Here is a 19,072-nt window from a genome sequence, read left to right on the forward strand (position 1 = left end):
ACCTGGGCCCTTTCTGCCCCCCACCACCCTCTGTCAGATGGCTGGGCCCATGCTGGCCGCCTTGCTCCACCTGCAGAACCAGCTGGGCCCCCAGGCCATGGTGCAGGGCTGTGCCTGACCTCCGCAGCTCCAGATATGCTCCTTGTATCTGAAAAATTATTTACTGTGGTGATGTGTGATGCCTTTTTAAGATAACAGATGGCATCTCCAATTAGAATGCTTTAAAAGGAAAGCCTAATGAGATTATAAAAGCCAACAAATTGACTTTTTCATACAGTACTTCCCTGGCACACAATACATCAAATATATAATGAGGCTCAATAAAATAATAGGTTTATTTACACTTGTTTTGCCTAGCATTGTGCTGCCGCCCAGCCTGGCCTCTGTGTCCTCTCACCCAGTGCTGGCCCCTGCTGGCCATGTCAGGGAGCCAGACGATGCGTCCCTGAGCTGCTCTTGGCCTGACCTTCACAGGCAAGTGTGGCTCTGATTTGGTGATTTCTGGTCTGACCCTAGCGCTCTCCTTCCGGGGGTAAAAGAGCACATGGCTGTGTACAGGGTGTGGTGACACCCCCGGGCATGTCCAGCATTCATCCCAACTCTGGGTAAGATGCGGAGATTTTGGTGGGACATAGTGGGTGGGAAGGTGTGCCTAACTCAGAGTTGGCTGGACCAGGACAGGAGAGAAAAGCCTGGGAGGTCTGATTTTAATGAGCTGGACTCAGAATATGGGTAAGCAGCACAGAGTGAGGGTCTGCAATGTGCAGAGTGAAGGCTCTGGGATGCTCCTGTTTATACCAGGAATCAGTCCTGTTGGTTCAAGCACATCAGGTCAGGTGGTGGAAGGTAGATAGGAGATGTCAGGTGAGAGGTAGATGGGAGAGGTGTTATATAGCAAGGAGCTCCACATCAGTATTCTGAGCCTCTGGTTATTGGTCTACCTTCTCTCTAGGTGACCTTGTCCAGGGGCTGGATGGGTTTACAGGGTGTGTCTGCTGAACTTCCCTAGGTGGGAAGCTGGGGACCCAGACTTTTATTTGCATGAATTTATCTGCAGAAGGAGCCTGGCCAATCAGAGAGGATCCATGAGCAGAGTGGAGAGGAATGTTTCCAGAAGGGAAGCTGTGAGGGCTGGGCTTTGGCAATCATGGAGACTGGTCTGGACATCCAGGCAGCAGATATTTAGCATCCTTAAGTGGCTTCTAAAGAAGTACATTAAACAATGCTTCTCAAGCCTACAGAGACACACAGGGGAACCTCAGAAATCAGTAGATGGGATAACACAACAGAAAGACAGGAACTCTAGTCAGCAGAAATGGAATCATTTTTGTTCATACCAACCCAGGGAGGTCTGGGGAAAAATCTGTTTATGAGAGGATGAGCTTTTCCTCAGTTCAAATCTATAAGCATTGATTGACCTTAGGACCTTGATCTAGAAGACACTTTCATTCTTCTTTTTTATCCAGCAAAGGTTATGTATACTGCAGGCCAGAATTAAGAAATTATTCTACTTGGAGCTCAGTCATTTTTTTTCTGTTCATCAAACTGCAAATATGCATGAAATGCTCTGTCTGTGCCTTTCTATGCTGGGGGTGGGCGGAAGGAGTTTGGTCAGAGGAGGTGAAGGGCAGGTCCTTGCTCAGAGGGATCCAGGCAACAGCATCCAACTCAGAAGAAAGTTCTAGCATAATTAGAGGTTAACCTGGAGCACTGACTTCTGAATGCAACAGGAATACTGAGAAGAAAAAGCATCCCTATTTCAGGGCTGCTACACTTAGGAGAGGAGGAGTAAGTTCTTGAAAGTGCTGTGCAGGGAGAGTAGTGCTTCCTGACCCCCACGATTATGGATCATAAGGGAGAAGACTGTGAGGAAATTCTCCCCTCCTCCATCCCTCCCCAGGGAGTGGAGTTGCCGCCTCCATTTTTGGCAGGATGACTGCCCTTCCCTCTACAGCAGAGAGTGGGAGAGTGGTGGAGCTGACGCTCTGGACCCAGCCCCTAGAATTTCTGCCTCAGAGATGCACACTGGCCAGGACTCTGGTCTTGTCATTTGGCAGAGGCATGGATGCACCACACTAGGTACTGGAAGGGACACAGGGAGATGAATATATGGAGCTGGCACACAAGGACTTCACTGGGTAACCAAGAAGGCAAGTGAAGAATACTTGGACAATTAATGAAATCAGGAGAGTTTTGAGGGAGCCTGGTCACAGAGGTACAGGAAGCCCAGTGAAAAGAGAGGATATTCTCATCTGTCAAGACCAAGGGGGCTTCTTGGATGAGGTGACTGGAAGAGCTACTAGGAATTGTTGCAACATCCTGGTGCATCTTGATTTTGCACTCAAAGAACTCTCCAGTTGACATTTTTTAACCATCTGGTGAGCAGAAGTTGTCTTCCTTGGGTAGGAGGAAGGCCCTCCCATCTAAGAGGAGAGGGCCAAGAAAAAAATCTTGACCCGATACTACTGAGAGAGGAGCACTGCTTGCCCAGCAAGGAGCTGTCCGTTTCAGCACCACAGCCAACGTTTCCACTTTGTACTATGCAATTGGAGGATGCTGTCTTAAGTCTTCCTTGCCCTAGGCCCACCACTTGCACTATCAGACAACCAAACTCCCCAGCCCAGAGACCCTGCTAGATACTTACTAGTGCATGCCACTTCTGGGGGGTCAAAATCCGCTCGGTAATAGCCAGTCCGGCAGGTGCAGATGGGAGATGCCTCTGAAGGGGATCGGCTGTTGGAGGGACAGTGGGAGCAGCCCTCAGCTTCCTGGCTGGCCTTGAACATCCCGGCAGGGCAGGCTGTAACACAAAGAAACCATCTTAGAATTAATGGAAGAGTGGCAGTCAGAGGCCCTTCCCTGGAACTGGAAAATGAAACATCTGTCCCCTTAAAAAGGACATTGAGATACCCCCTTGCACAAAGTGAGCATTTTGGATTGAGGCAACCCCTACTTAACACTTCCAAGTCTTCAAACATCCTTAGTGAAATATACCTTCCTGGTACCAATGGCTTCTCTCACTTGAACAATATGAATAATGATTCTTCCCTTTCAGGTGTGTCGAGAGATTTAATTGAGAAAATGAATTAATGTGTAGCGCAGTGTCTGAGGCATAAGTGCTCTATAAACGGTTATTCCCTCCCTCTTCCACCTGTTAATACTCAGGGCCTTACCCTGATTCACTCAGTGAAGAAATTTCACCTGGGCCTCGGATGGAAAGAGGTCCTGGTTGACAATGAACTGGACCCATGGTTCTTAAATCCCATGTTGCAACACACATGAGGGAAACTGTGAGCTGTGTTAACACTTATTATGAATGGTGGTAAAGGGCTGAAATTCATGAGTGATTCGTTAAGAAGAAATTAAAGTGATTTCAAGGTTACTGGCTTAACAACATCATTCTCCCTTAATTGCATTTTGAAATGCTTTGTGGGGGTGGGGGTGGGGGGCAAAGCAGGATGCCTTTGTAGGCAGTGCACCAGGGAATGTGTCATGCACTTGGTGTCATCTATCATGTACATGTCAGTGGGGAAGATTGGGAATGTCTGGTATAGCCCGATGCCCACTGGAGCTGTTCTCAGATATGAGGCACTTATTCTCCTTGCTCCATGGGTCAGCCTGTGAAGAGCCATGCCCCAAAATGTCTGGCTCTAGGCCATCCCTCAAGCTTTGACCATGCCTCATCTACAGAGACCTTTGACTCCAGACATCTGGTCTCTGCCTTGTTGATCCCACAGAAAATTGCCCCTGCCTGCCCTGCTTCCCTGAGGCCCTTCTTCACTATCTCAGCTCCTGAATCTTCTGGCCCCCAAGAAACCTGTTCTGGCTTATCCTCCTTTGAGACCAGGTAAAACTAATTTCATGGTCAACTCATTTGGCTTTCCTACATACTTCACTAATTCATTCAACAGACATTTACTGTGACCCTGCTGAGAACCTGATCCAGGGAATTTTGAGAACAGAGCCTGCCCTCAAGGAGTTCTTGATCCAATGAGGTCATACAGTAGCAATACAATGTGATCGTTACCATAGTAGAAGTACCATTATAAAGGTTTCTACTTATATAAAGCTCATCTTCCCAAATATACTGTTCCCTCCTGGAAAGTGCAGAGTATTCTTTAACAGTAGCAGTAGCCACCATCTGTTAACATTCTTGTTAAGTGCTTTACATGCATTCCTCTATGAGGTAGCTATTATTAGCTCCATTTTGTTACTAAGGAAATTGGGACACTGAAAGGTTAAAAGAGTTGCCCAGAATCACACAGTGGGAGAAGTAATAACGATGATATACATAGAAACTATTTGAATAATATCCACAGATTTTCTACCAAGACAAGAAAGAACGGTTTCCTATGCTGGATAAGTTTTCTCACTCCTTTGCTCACTTGAAGTGAGGTATAGGGTTTAGGTCACTCTGGAAGTGCCCCGGGGCAGAAGCTCATCTTGAATGAGAGGGAATTTCTGAAATGGAATGTCCTGGAATGGCATAACCCAAGAGTGTTCAACGGAGTCCATGTCCTTAGGATTGTTAACATCTGTTACTTACAAAAGGGGTCTGTGGTCAGATATTTTGAATCTGTGGGTTTAAAAAGTTCATCTCATCTTTTATTACAGAATTTTTCAGAACTTCCCAAAATAGGATACAGAATGCTGTGTTTTCTCACCAAGAAGCCCTATATTGTAGAGCACCTCCTGGGATTCAATTTCCAGGGAATGTACTGGGGTAAATGTTGTCTAGGTGCTACAATAAGGTTCTTAAGGATTTCTGTTGTAACCCATGTAAAAATGGGCCACTTGCTACCCATCTCAGTACATTCAAATAAACTTCTCAGTAGAAAGAAAAAAAAATTCAATCTCTACAAAAAGGCTCAACAAATAAAACACCAAAAGGAAAACTCTGAATGGTACACCTAGTATCCTAGAATTTGGCTTGCTGATCTATCTTTCCAAGCCCACTCAGTAAAGTCTCTCCCCCTATTTCTTTCCTCCTCTCTCCCTTTCTTCTTTCCATATCTCTTCCGTATCACCCATGAGAAGGACTTGGCCCTTTTTATTGTAAATCTCCCAGCGTTTCTGCACCCCATTCAGTTCTGGAGCTGGAGAACACAGAGGAATCCCAGGCCTGTGCTGCCCAAACACAGCGGAAGCTCTTTCTCTGGAAAGTGGGGGAGGGGAATGTGGAGACTCATGCATTCACTGGAGCCCTGCCACATGTAATTTTCTTAATGTATCAATCCAAGAGACACAAGGTGTTTTCACTTTCTTTCCACCATTTAAAAGCCTCCTTGCTTTACATTTAATAAGTTAACAGCATAAACAACCATCCTGATGTCCACAAGTAGCAGAGGGATTTAGAAGGTGTCTTCCTCTGAGATTTCTGATGAAGGAAGGCAGAACTGGGTGTCTCTAGACTCTGACAGCCACAGAGGGAGGAAATGAAGGAGAGGGAGGCCAAGCTGAACTTTAAGAGAGAGAAGCTCAGAGAAGGGTTAGGGTGAAAGGCCCTGGGAGGGGGTATGACTCCATCTTCCCCAGGGCAGTGAGCACTAGGTAGTGATCAAACAGTCCTGGGTCCAATTCCTGGCTCTGCTGGATCCTAGCTGGGTGATCACTGGCAAGTCATGTAATCCTCACTTACTCATCTGTATAAAGTATCCATAAAAAAGAAATTTAACACTTCTCACAACAACTCCCACAGGTCATTAGAATTTATTAAACTCAAATATGAACATTTACCTATGCGCGTTAAGTGTTAAATAGTGCTAATTCCTCTTTACCTCCATTTATCCAGTCTCTTTTGAAAAACAAGTTTTCTTTGCACAAACTTTTAGAATTGAGGGTTAGAATATAAACTTAGAGTCCCAAAGTCGGCAAATAAATCCTGGAACCAAATGGAAGAATGTGTTTCTGCACAGATTATTTCTGTTTTGTATAATGGGAGAATCATTATATCTGTAAAATATATCTTATCAATAATTACAAAATGGATGAAACTCATTAATATTCACATTTCATAAGTTAATATTTTATTAAAATCTATGTGTAGGCATTCCCTAATTTATAAAGAAACAGTATGCCTAGGTTCATTTATTGAACATTTAGACTGTAACTTTTTTTTTTTAACATCTTTATTGGAGTATATTTGCTTTATAATGGTGTGTTAGTTTCTGCTTTATAACAAAGTGAATCAGTTATACATATACATATGTTCCCATATCTCTTCCCTCTTGCGTCTCCCTCCCTCCCACCCTCCCTATCCCACCCCTCTAGGTGGTCACAAAGCACCGAGCTGATCTCCCTGTGCTATGCGACTGCTTCCCACTAGCTATCTATTTTACGTTTGGTAGTGTATATATGTCCATGCCACTCTCTCACTTTGTGGCACATATATACAATGGAATATTACTTAGCCATAAAAAGAAATGAAATTGAGTTATTTGTAGTGAGGTGGATGGACCTAGAGTCTGTCATACAGAGTGAAGTAAGTCAGAAAGAGAAAAACAAATACCGTATGCTAACACGTATATATGGAATCTAAGAAAAAAAAGAAAAAAAGGTCATGAAGAACCTAGGGGCAAGACGCGAATAAAGACACAGACCTACTAGAGAATGGACTTGAGGATGTGGGGAGGGGGAGGGGTAAGCTGGGACGAAGTGAGAGAGGGACAAAGTGGACTGTACCTTGTAAGCACACTTGGGCTATATTTTCTCACAGAATTACTGCTTTAAATAATGCTTAAAGTGCCAGGCTATTCCACAAAGCCTTTTTTAACTCACCTTGTACCAGATGCCACTAATGAGAAATAGAAACGAATAAGATTGTTATTTTACTACAAATTTACATAGAAAAATAAATAAGAAAATTGTGCTGCTCCTTGAGGAAAAGCAGCTTTAATTAGAGGTGATACGTGGAGCTGCTGGGTAGAGTGTAACAAAGAATATTTAGACCAAGGGAGGCAAAAGCAATCGCCTCAGCCCAGAGAAGTCACCTGAGTATATAAAGTGGTCGGGAGTAACACAGCGGAGAATGGTGGGGACCGCAGCAGCCCGGGGACCGCACCTCTGCCTGCAGGCTCAAAAAATAACAATTAAATACTGTGATCATCTAACCAAGCACATATCCACACTGTCAAGCAATTTCGAAGTGGATAGCACAGCTACTTGCTTTAATATCATTTCAACACTCAAAGGTTGCCTTTCTCTTGATTTAAAATTATGGTCAGCATTGTCACTACAGTCATGAACCTCTCATTCAACAAAATTTTACGGAAGATCTAGGTGAGCTTGGCACCTTGCTAGAGGAATAGAGCAGAGCACAGAGGGTGGGGGACAGACCCTGGGAAGTGTCCGCCTTCCTTGGGGGGTGAGGAAGGAGGCAGACGATGGAACGCTGGCTGATTCCCACACAGCACCATCTGTGTTATGCTTGTGTGTGCACAGGGTTGGGGCAGGGGACCCGTCAGGCAGGAAGTGCCTGACTTGGAGGATCCATCACCATGAGAAGAGGACCAGAAGAAGCATTTTCTTGTGGCGACTAGGAGGCGAGATTCAAGAGAGGCAAAGACAAAGCTAGAAGGACAGAGGTGGAAGAACAGGAGAGGTAGCAAGGGAAATTAGGTCAGAGAGTGCTCAGCCAGGAGGGTTTCATCACTATTCCAGGAGGTGGGTGGGAAAGGAAGAGCCGCTGTGTATTCCCACAAGACCCTTGTCCATGGAACACCTGTGACTTGGAGGGCTGTACATTTCTGACACCAGCGCAGCCCAGATGGCTTTGTTTCCTTAAGAAAAGGGGGTTGACTTCCCTCCATTGTAGGGGATCACAGTTCAGACAGGTGATAGATGCAGCTTTTAGGTGGCACCCCACATACACACCTCTTTCCCCGCCCCTGACTTTGGCAGAGAGGAAGAGACAAGACGTGAGGTCCCTAAGCATGTGTGCATTTTCCATTCCCCAAGCAAAACATGCAGCACTTCCCTCCCCCTTCGAGCAAGAAGGGACTGGTACACGTGACCTCTAGCTGGTATCCGGAAGATCACCTTGAAACGCCCACCCAACTTCTCAGCGTCTCGGAGATGTAACAAATTACCTAGTGCTTACGGTGCTCTGGAGAACCCCCTCCCCTGCCATCCCTGCACACAGCCCTCCAGTGACACTAAATCCATCACCTACAGTACTATTACTTTATAAAGAAACAGATTAAGTGTCTCATAAACAGTGCAGTGATTGAGATAATGGAAAGCACCTCTCGTCCCCATCTGCAACATCAGGTTATGAAGCATTTCCAAGCAGCCAGGAAGAGGAAATTAATAGAAGCAAGAGGGAATAACCACTTCTATGCAATTTCCTCAGGAGATAGTGGACCATCTAATCTTTATTGGAGCCCTTTAACCTGTCACTCAGCACTCGCCAGAACCTCTTTAGCTCTCACAATTTTTCTTGATATCCAAGGAAAATAAAACGAAAACCTCATAACATTATTTTATAATTTTTGTACGTGGAGGGTGCACACTGCCTCTGCCCCTGCCCCTTCCACAGAAGCCTCGCAAAACAACATTTTTATGCAGCAGGAATGTGGGAGAGCTTAACTATTCCCGGTGCATGGTCGTGGGGGCGGGTGGGGGGGGGGTCACAGCTTCTCTGCAGGAAGGAAATCTCTCCTTGCATTTTAAATGTGATGCTTCCCTCCACCGCTGCCTTCTGTCCTTGCTTTTTCTTTTTAATAATCTGATTACTGCTCCTGATCTAATTTTTTTTTCCCCAAATGAGTTTGCAAAGGTTCATGCCAATGAATATTCATCCCCTGCTTAAGAACCGGGTGCCTTTTTCTCAAGGCAGGTGCAGCCCAGCAGCTGGCTCGGGAGGTGTGCCTGCCTCGCGGGGTGACAGTGAGAGGGGCAAGGCTCGTGCTCCTGGCAGGGAAGAAAGAGGTAAACAGCCCTGAGCTCACTGCCTCTCAAGTTCCCCTTGGTCTCCAGGCTCTGCTCCTGCTCCGGAAGACAAGCAAAGAGCCAGCCGCTCTGGGCAGCTGCTGAGATCCCTGGGATGGGCGTGGTGGGCGGGGCAGGGGATGGGGACAAGAGCTTCCTGCAGAGCATGCGCACAGCTCTGCATGGCGCTACTCACAGGTCTCGTGGCCTCTCATTGAGCCCGGTACAGTATTTAGAGTCACACCTGCAGCTCAATGCCTCCCTCATCTTCACATTATGGGGGCTGACCCCAGGGGTTCTAGACTCTGGAACTCCAGGTGTGAAACTCCAGGGAAGGAGGTGTGCTGGGGTTCCTTGTCTATGCTCATAAGCAGTCTTTGCGTTTCCCAGAAATGGGTCTCCCTGAACAACCCCAGGCCATCCCAGTGGGACCCAGGATCTTGTGAAACCCCCATTTCCCCTTATAGTCAGGGCAATGTGTTGAGAAAACCACTAGCACAGAAGTAGTTCCCAGGCATCCAGCCAGCCAGCCAGCCAGCCCTCCAACTACTGCACTAGATTGAAAGTTCTCTGAAGGCTGATGCTAGGTGTTGCCATCTTTGTATTTTCCTCTCCCTGGTACTGAGCACAGGCCTTACACGTAGGCACATGCATTCTGAGGCTGGTTGAACTGTAAGTTCACTGAAGGCCTGCTGTGATAAGACCCAAAGATAAAAGCTGTGATTAAAAAAATAATAACAACAACAATAATGACAAGATCTTAATATTACAGGGTAAGAGGTGACTGGCACTCTCCTACAAAGTGTGGATTCTTAAAACTTTTCTCCTTTAAGACCTTCAAAATGTCCAGAGTTTTGATCCAACAATTCTACTTCTAAAGAAAAAGCAAGGAGATGTGGAAAAAGATTTATGTTAATGGATGCTTACACCACTGTTATTTATAATGCGGAAGAAAGAAAGGAAGGAAGGGAAAAAAAAGAACTTAAAAGTCAAATAATAGGGTATTCACTAAGTAAATTATGGAACATCTGTATAGTGTGATACTACACAGTCATTAAAATTATGTCATGGAAAAATATTTTTAAAGTAGTTTTAAACTATAAAGTATGAACATCATTATACATACACATACAAGCATATACATATATATGCAAACATATATATAAACCATAAGCAGTAAGATAAAAACTGGGAGTGGTAGCAATGATGATGATTCCATAATTCCCCAATGTTTTGCATTGTATATACAGGACTCGAGTAACCAAAGAAAATCTCAATCACTACATTTTTAAATTTGGCAGAGGACACAAAATTATGGATGGCAACCTCCAACCCCAAGGAGCTGAGATGAGCAGGGCAGGTCAGAGTGGGCTGCTTACCGAGGAAAGCTCTACACCAGAGGCGGAGATGCCCTGTGCCAGAGGTCTTTGGAGGAAGGGGAGAGTAAAGGCGAGCTGGGAAAGCTGCCTGGGGATGGTGGCACATGCACAGGCCTTGAAGGACAGGTAAAAGTTGATGCAGAAATGGGAGGGTGAGGCAAAGGGAAACGAGTGCCCCAAGCATCAGAGAGAACAGGACCCGCACTTGCCTGGAGTGCCCGGGAAACCTGTAGGGAGAGGGAACCTGGCAGTAGAGACTGCCAGGCACACACAGCATTCAAGGGGCCACAGCAGGAGGTGAGTTGCGGCACTCATGTCTATGCCAACCTGCCCACATGAGGCCAAGTGGGTCTCCAGGCCCTGTCTCCACGGGCCCACTTCCAGCTGTAATGGCCTGTGCAGAGGGAACACTTAGCTGTGTCATACACGCGCATCACTCTTGGTGACGCTTGCTGAAACTGATGAATGCTGCGGGCACCTTGACACAGACGAGACTATAACTTCCAGTGCTATTAAGCTTCTCTGGCAGCAGCAGCAGCAAGCCTAGCATGCATCGATCAGCATGGAAGTTGTTAAAGACGTGGGGTCAGGGTCAGGGGCGCTTAGCCTTGGTGAAATGGGGAGATCACTGGTCAGGACTGAAACACGACCAACAGAAGAGCAGTGTCCCAAGGGGGAGGGGCAGGCACTTAAATCCTTGTCACTGATGGCGCCTGTCCCTAGGGAACAGCTGGGCACAGCACAGCCAAGGCCAGGTTCAGGGAGGGAGGCTGGGCTGGGCATCAGAGCCTCTCAGCAGGGAATTCAGGGCTGCATCCTGCAATCCTGGCCCAAGGTCAGTGTGGTTGGGTAGTGGGGTAGCATAAAGCAAACCCAGGGGTTTTCTGTGACCTACGCCAGAGATTCTCAAACTGTGGTCTCCAGACGGACAGCAGAAGCAGCATCACCTGGGAACTTGTAGAAACTCAGAATCTGAGACCCCACTCCAAACCTACTGAATCAGAAACTCTGGGGTGAGGCCCAGAAATCTGAGTGTTTGCAAGCCCTCCAGGAGATTCTGATGCAACTCCAGTTTGAGAACCGCTGCTCTAGACCTCCAGGTAGAGAGGAAACATCCTGGTCTTGGTGTCTGTGAAAACTGCCACTTACTGGTTATGTGATCTTATGCAAGTTACTTAACCCTCAACCTCAGCCCCCTCCTCTGTAAAAAGGGGTACTAGGGTAACTTCCTTCTTGTAGCTTTGTGAAGATCAGTGCAAACTTTCTGGAATGTAGCATCTCCTCAGTAAATAGCAGCTGGGTGTTTTCTGCAAGGAGCCAGGCTGAATGTTTTCATCAATCATTCATTTTAAAGTATTTAAATTGGCCACTTAATATAAACTTGGAGCTGTGCTCGGCACTGGGATCCACCAATGGATGAAACACGCAAAGAGCTCTCCCCCATGGAGCTGACATCCTAGTGGAGGAAGACAGATCTAAACTGGAAATTCCAACAGAGGTAATCAGTGTAGGAGGCCGGATCAGGGACCTATCTGAGTCTGGGAGGGTCTTGGGCAAGTGAGGTCTAAGTCAAGTCATACAGAATGAATAGGAGCCATATAGGTTGGCAGAGGTAAGGTGGGTTAGTGAGGGGAAACAGAGAACCCTCCACGTGGAGAGAGAAGCATGTGCAAAGGCCCTGGAGAAAAAATACTACTCAGTCAATAAACTGAGAGCAGTGTCTCCATGATGAATCAGCGTGTCGTGTGAGGGCCACGGGCTCAGGCAGAGTTGTTCGTGGGGTGGGCAGGGGTCAGTTGGCGAGGAGGAGGCTGAGTCTGGAGAGGTAACCTGAGCACATGGCAGCCCCTGGACTTTATCCTTAGGTCATGAAAGCCACTGATGGGTTTAACATGGGGAAAAAACACGCATCAGATTTTTGTGTCTGAAAGATCACACTGGCTGCTGGGGAGAGAAGGGATCAGAGGAGGGGGGACGGTTAGGGGAGACACAGGAGTCTAGAAAGAGTGCTAATCACCAGGGTAGTGGGAACAGTCAAGAGTCATTTAGAAGAAGAGGATCTGGTGATGACTGGGGATCACTCATTCATTCAGCAGAGCCCCTACTGGGTGCCAGGCACTTGTCTGGCTTGTACCCCTACTTTCCTACCAATGCCAGAAAGCCCGCCCTCCACACTTCATCCGCTTGGGCCAGGCATTTTCCTCTTCCTGGAGTTCTCTTTTAAAAATCCTATACCTGGCAGTGGGTTCACTGTCCCTATGACTTTGAGGGGGTTGAGAGTGACATTAGGAGAGGGGAGAGTGGGGAAGGTGGGGAGCGGCTCCCCTGGGAACTGGCTGGGTCAGGTCCCCAAGTCTGTCCCCTCCCCGCCAGCCTGCAAATGAGACTGAAGGAGCCCACCCACCGAGGAGGGTCCTTCAGACTCAGGAACTCTTCGGGACTTTGGTAGGGGAGAGGCCTCTAGCTGAGACCCACCCCCGACATCTACTTGATGTCACTGGACCCTGAAGGTGCAGTGCTACCAGGGCGCCTTCCCAGCGGGCCACCTGGACAACCAGTGGCAGCTGGGGGCCCCATGGAGCTGCTTCCTAAGCTTTAGCCCAGCAGAGCCCTTTCCCTTTTATACACTTGTCTCATTTGGGGAGCACTTCCTATGTGCCCTGAGTTCGATGTAAGAGAGTCACTTTCTTTACCTTGGGAAAGAAGAAGGCTATTGTTGAGGAGTGAGGGCAGACGTGCAGGGAATCAGAAGTGGAAGGGGACCTGGAGGAACCCTCAATCCAGAGGTAGCCGATGGCCAGTGAGGGTGGAATTCTTTAGATGTGGGGCTCCAGGGGCAGAGGAAAGCCTCCTGGAGAAGAGCTGATGTCACAGCCAGGTGCTGAAGGAGGTGGGTGAGCCCATGCTGGGGGGACAGGGCAGGAGGGGGTCTGTCCTTGAGAAGAGAGTAGAAGCACCCTGCCAGCAGCAGGACAGACTCCTTTAAGGGAACATGGTCTTCCCGGTTCCCTCTCCACCACCAGAGAGATGCTTCCTGGGGACTCAACAAAGAGGAAGTGAGGGTCAGATCACTTCGGCTACTCCAAAGGGCCCCAAGGTTCTCTATCTTGATCCGACCCATTGGGCCACAGGGCTGCCAGGCCTAGACCCCCACTGCTATGCCAGGGGAAGGGGAAGGCAGGGAATCCCCACATGCCCCCTCCCCAGGCTCTATCTCCACCCACGTCAGAGCCTGGCTGCCAGCGTTCTAAAAGCACCGTCAATCTGGTAGCTCTGGGCAGCAGGCAAGGGGACATATGCTGGCAGTCAGGCTGCTTCCCACATTTTCGAACTGAAGTGCTTATTTTACCCTTTGAGAAAAGCCTTATTTTTAAGTATTCCCCTGACGCAGACCTTGATGGATTCCCTTTAAAAAATAATTTATAGCAAGTCTTTAAGATAAGCGAAGGTGACTTCTTACTGCGTTTCTCAAGGCTGGGCAATGATGAGAAGCCACCCAGGGCTCCTTGCTCTTTCCTGTGGCCGGGGCAGGGCCGGCCTCCTGCACGCACATAGACAGCCAGGCCTGGTGAGTCATCACACCCAGAAAAAGCACTGCTGTCCCCTGGTCTCTTCGCTTCTCACAGAGCCAGTGTGAAAAAAACAAAAAAAAGAACCATGTTTGGATGCATCGCACAAATCTCATTTCCGCTCCAAAACCTGACAAGGCAAATAGTACTCTTCTCTTAGGGAAGGTTGTTATTGTTTCCCCTTTTTCTAAGCTTCCTCACCCCAGGGCTTTGGCGAGTCCACAAATCACATGCAGTCAGGCTGCAAAAAGACCTTAGAAACACCCTAGAACAGGGTTAGCCCATATAGCTATGATCACCAACCCCCAACGCCGCCCATGACTGACATCGCTAATCAATCATGGCACTCATTCCCACTCAACCCAGACCAGAGCTCAGAATCTTTAACACAATGTCCCAGGCAGCCACTACCCACAGATCAAAGTTGGCACATCCCAGATCTATGATGGGGAAACTAACGCCCAGAGAAGGCAATGAATATCTTGGCCAGAGATGCACAGTCAGTGGGGGAACCGGAACAAGCCACAGAGTCCGCTCCACTTGCCTCATCAGGACAAGCCCGCTGAAACTCTGGGGTGCTCACTGCATCCCCGTCCCTACCTACCTCGACTCCTTCTCCTTCTCATCTTCAAGCAAGACTCCTCTCCAGCTGGAATGCCATGGCACCTAATTATTCTCTCTGTGTGCATCCGGGGAAGAGCTGCATTATGTTTAAGTAAGTGTAGCTAAGAGGTGCCGTATCTCAAGAGAAGGTCAAGTGCTGCATATGTATAATATAAGATTAAGATTTTCCCCTTCTGCGGTGTACTTGATAAAATAATTTCACCGTGACCTTTACAGAAACTCAGGAGTAGAAATGGGCACAGTGGAATTTCCAGTTTCTCCCTAGGTCACAAAGTCATAAACACCATCAATCTATGACACTATTACACACCATGCAAGTGGGACAAGTGAGCAAAATAAATGGTTTTTATTTTTTGGTAATGACAGAGCAAAAGCATCAAGGCCAAGATTCTCAAGCTGGATTACCAGAGCTGTCTTGACAGATAAAGGACAGGAATCCTTCCCTCATGCTGCCCTGGCCTGGCCTGGTGGCCCAAAGGGTGTGGCATGGGCCTTCCTGCAGAGTGTCAGAGAAAAGGGGCCTGTCCAAGGTCACAGAGGAATCAGTTGGGTCCCTTGCCAGGAGGGTGTGTTGGGCCCTGTCTCAGCTCCTAAACTGCAGTGGCAGTGGGTGTACCACTCAGCAAGTCCCAGTGTCAACTCTAAAAAAAGGGAAATAGCTGTGAGTAATAATCAGTATTGAAATAATAAGGTTATACTCATCCCAAAAGATTCTCCAAGTAGGAGTGAACATGACATTTATCCAAAAGGCTGAAGGATGACAAACTTGGCGGAATATGTTTTGTCTGACCCATGACTTTGCTCAGGAACCTCACCAAATCTGAACAGGGAAACGGGGCTCATGGATTCTGGAATAGAGAGGATGCCATCCTTGGGCGCAGCTGAGCAGGGCCGCCCAAGGCACTGGATCCCGGGAGGCCGTGTGAGTGGCCCAGCAGCTGTTGTAAATCAGAGCAGTTGGGAGAGGGCTCCTGCTGCAGGAAGGGCAGAAAAGGGTTGAAGAGTTGTATTCTCTCGAGTGACCATTTATTCCCAGGTGCTGAGAGGTAATTTCCAAAGTGCTCTGCGTCCTCCCTATTTGCAGTTCCTGGATGTACATTAACATCACCAGCTGCCTTCAGATTTGTCAGTTAAACATGATTAAGGGGGAAGCTTCCAGAAAAGATCAGAGGTGTAAAGTGTGCACTTAGCACTTAGATCTTGGTGCATACCTAGGGGAGGCCGAGAGAACCATTCCCCTGAAGGCACCGCATGAGGGAGGGCCTAGGGAAGGAGCGGCAGGGGCAGACCTCCGGGAGAGCCAGGAGGAAGGAGTGGGGAGAGCGGGGACAGGCCCTCCTGAGCAGCTTGGGAGAGGACTTCCCCAAACAAAACAAGTCTGGGGCTGAAGGGCTCACAGGAGCCTAGCTGGACAGGAGACTACTACCCTAACCCTCCACTGCAGAGGAAGGGGCCTGCTTTTCCTTGCCCACCCACTCCCCGCCAGCCTTTGGGTCAGGCCAGCAGAGGCCTCTTATTAAATGAGAGACTAGCCTTTCCTGCAGAGCACAGTTGGGGCGTGATGCTGGGCCCTCTCCTCCCACCCTCAAGACCCTTCTAAGGCAAGGTCTGTGGGTTGTCAAGCTGACCTCCACTGGCTAAAATTGGTTACAAAATTGTGTCAATATTATTAATAATAACAATAATGTTATTAATAATAACGACGATCAGTATTTAAATAACATTTATCAAGGGCCAGGTACTCGGGTGCTCAGCATGACCTCATTTCATACTCATAACAGCCCTAAGAGACATATGCTACAATTATTCCCATTTTGCACATCAGGAAACTGAGGCTCAAACAAGATCAGCAGCTTGTCTGAGGCTCCACAGCCAGTGGTGGAGCCAGGAATTGAACACAGGCTGACTGACTCATTGGTTGGAATGTTTTAAAATCAAATAACTTTCCTTGCAACCAATAAAAACTAGTGTATATCATGTTAAATGCAAACTATGCCAACATAACTTCATGGGGAAGGAGTACCAGCTTCTGAGTTACAGACTCCACTACTCCAGAGCCATAGGAAGCAAGTTCTGTCATCTTTTTGAGCCTTGGTTTCCTCATCTGTAAAAATGGAATAACTGTCCCTATCTAATAAGAGTTGTTTTGATCATTGAATGAGATAATGAATATAAAATGTTGGGTGCAGTTCCTGGCATGTATTAACTACTCAATTAAAAGTAGCTGTTAATATTATTCTGTTATAAAATTGTAATGTGTTCGCTATAGGCAGTGTGCTATCACCTTACTAATGTTTTACATTTTTTATAGTCAACATTTGTCCCACCACATGGAGCATTCTCATCAAGGTTTAATAATGCATGAGCCTCGGCTTGAATTGCTAAGATTTAGGGAGGTAAACAGAAGCATATGTGACTTCTGCGCAGTGACTGTCAAGAGAGAAAGCTAGCTGGAAAGTAGACATGATGGCTGAAACTCAGGCAGCCATCTTGGGCTGTGAAGATATCAGAGCAACAAGTTTGAATATACTTGGGTCTCTAACACCAGGCTATGGAGTGCTCTACCAGCCTGCATATATTTTACATGACAGAAAACAAATCTCTCTATTTTTTTTTTTTTTTAAGAAAAGGGACTAGCTTTTTTTTTTTTTAAATTACACTATACTAGGTGTGCTTTATTTATTTATTAATGGCTGTGTTGGATCTTCGTTTCTGTGCGAGGGCTTTCTCCAGTTGTGGCAAGCGGGGGCCACTCTTCATCACGGTGCGCGGGCCTCTCACTATCGCGGCCTCTCTTGTTGCGGAGCACAGGCTCCAGACGCGCAGGCTCAGTAATTGTGGCTCACGGGCCCATCTGCTCCGTGGCATGTGAGATCCTCCCAGACCAGGGCTCGAACCCGTGTCCCCTGCATTGGCAGGCAGACTCGCAACCACTGCGCCACCAGGGAAGCCCCCAAATCTCTATATTTTAAAAACCAAATTATCTTACATGTTTTCTCTTTCTCATAGACAACTGTAATCCTAACATACCATTTCTTTTCAATGAAACTTTCTAAGAAAGATAGTATCATTCCCATCTCACTGGCAATGACATTAAGGCTCAGAGAGTTAAAACAACTTGCCTGGTATTTCACAGCTAATCTGTGGCAGAGGCAGAATTCAAAACCAGATCTGCTTGGCTTCAAAGCTGATACCCTTCCCAGTCATATTTACTAAGGTAACTTATTCATGGGGGTGGCAGCATTCTGTATTTATGGGCATGTGCACTTAGGCTTGAGAATGACATGTTCAAATGCACGTGAGTTCGGATGAGAGGCTTGGGAAAGGGACAAGATGTATTGCTTTCCTGCTCACTGAAGTCATCTTGCCCTACTTTCCCTGCTTCCAAGGGGAGGGAGGAAAACCAGCTATGGTCTATATCATATACTGGCTCTGAGCTCTCTGAGTCCCCCTGCCTGCCTGGATTCCTGACCAGATGTAAAAAGGTGATGTCTGGTTGCTGGCCATTCTGCAGAGGCCTGCTCTGAAAGGCAAATTCATCCTCCCTGTGGCTTCCGGTGGGCAGAGGGAAAGGAAGGCAGCGTCAATGGTGAGACTGGCTGATTTTCCAGAGGACACGTGGGCAGCCCAGCAGCAGGTGGGGGGTGAGTATTCACTGGCAGTAACTGCTCCCACCTCCAGTGGGTGCCAGCTTCCTAGAATATAAGATGTTTGCTATAGACATGACATATGGGCACTTGAATTATTATTGTTTACTACATCTCAGTCCAAATATGCCAAAAGAGGCTATTACCTTTATGCCAACTTCCCAGATAACTTCAGAATGGAACAGAGGTACAGAAGTAGCCAGCCTGCTGTCCACCAGCATCAGGGGCACAGAGCAATGAGGGCCAAGGAAACCACATGCATTGAAGTCTGGATTTCCTCATCATCAGACTAATAATCATTATAATCCTATGAAACTTCATTACTGAATTCCCCCTTTACCATTTCTACAAGTAACACTCATTTGTTAATAACCAAGATAAAGGTCCATAAAACAATATTGCTCCCATGTAACATGTCTTTCTCCTTGCTCTCAATAAGATTCCAGAATTTCATCAGACGAATATAAGCGCTTCACCAAGATGTGTCAATTATTTCAAGATGACAGGTATTCGATTCCCAAATTCATCAGTGGGGGCTGAGAATGTATTGGTTCATCAAGCAAAGCACATCTCTGGAAGCACTCTCACCATTTGGGAATCAAATAATAATTGCAATACGAACACCTTGACTTTTTAATGGATTTTTTCAAGCTAAAGGGTTTCGACACATTCTCCACCAACCCACTCTCAGATTCATCTTCTTTGCAGACTTCTGAAATAATGAAGGCACTGGTTTTATTCCCCCATTTTGCAGAGGAAGAAACTCGGATTTTCAACTCAGAAGTTGAGTGACTTACATAAACAAAGCATATTGGAGGCAAAGGAAAGAAAGGCAACAGCTCTTTCACTTTTGGGCTCCAATCACTTGACTACACAGCTTAAGAAATATCACTCCTTGGATCCAGGCACTAGGCCGGCTGCTGGA

The 19,072-nt window shown here is 47.1% G+C and overlaps 1 protein-coding gene across 1 annotated transcript in view; it reads right to left on the reverse strand.

The window, feature by feature from the left end:
* EPHB1 (EPH receptor B1) overlaps positions 1-19,072 on the reverse strand; it is a 424,956-nt gene that overhangs the window by 135,838 nt on the left and 270,046 nt on the right. Inside the window, exon 4 of the mRNA XM_061193662.1 lies at positions 2,645-2,800. Coding sequence (XP_061049645.1) covers positions 2,645-2,800 — 156 coding nt within the window. The remainder of the gene's footprint in view (positions 1-2,644; positions 2,801-19,072) is intronic.

This window comes from Eubalaena glacialis, chromosome 6 (genome assembly GCF_028564815.1).
Source record: "Eubalaena glacialis isolate mEubGla1 chromosome 6, mEubGla1.1.hap2.+ XY, whole genome shotgun sequence".
Taxonomy (NCBI): Eukaryota; Metazoa; Chordata; class Mammalia; order Artiodactyla; family Balaenidae; genus Eubalaena; species Eubalaena glacialis.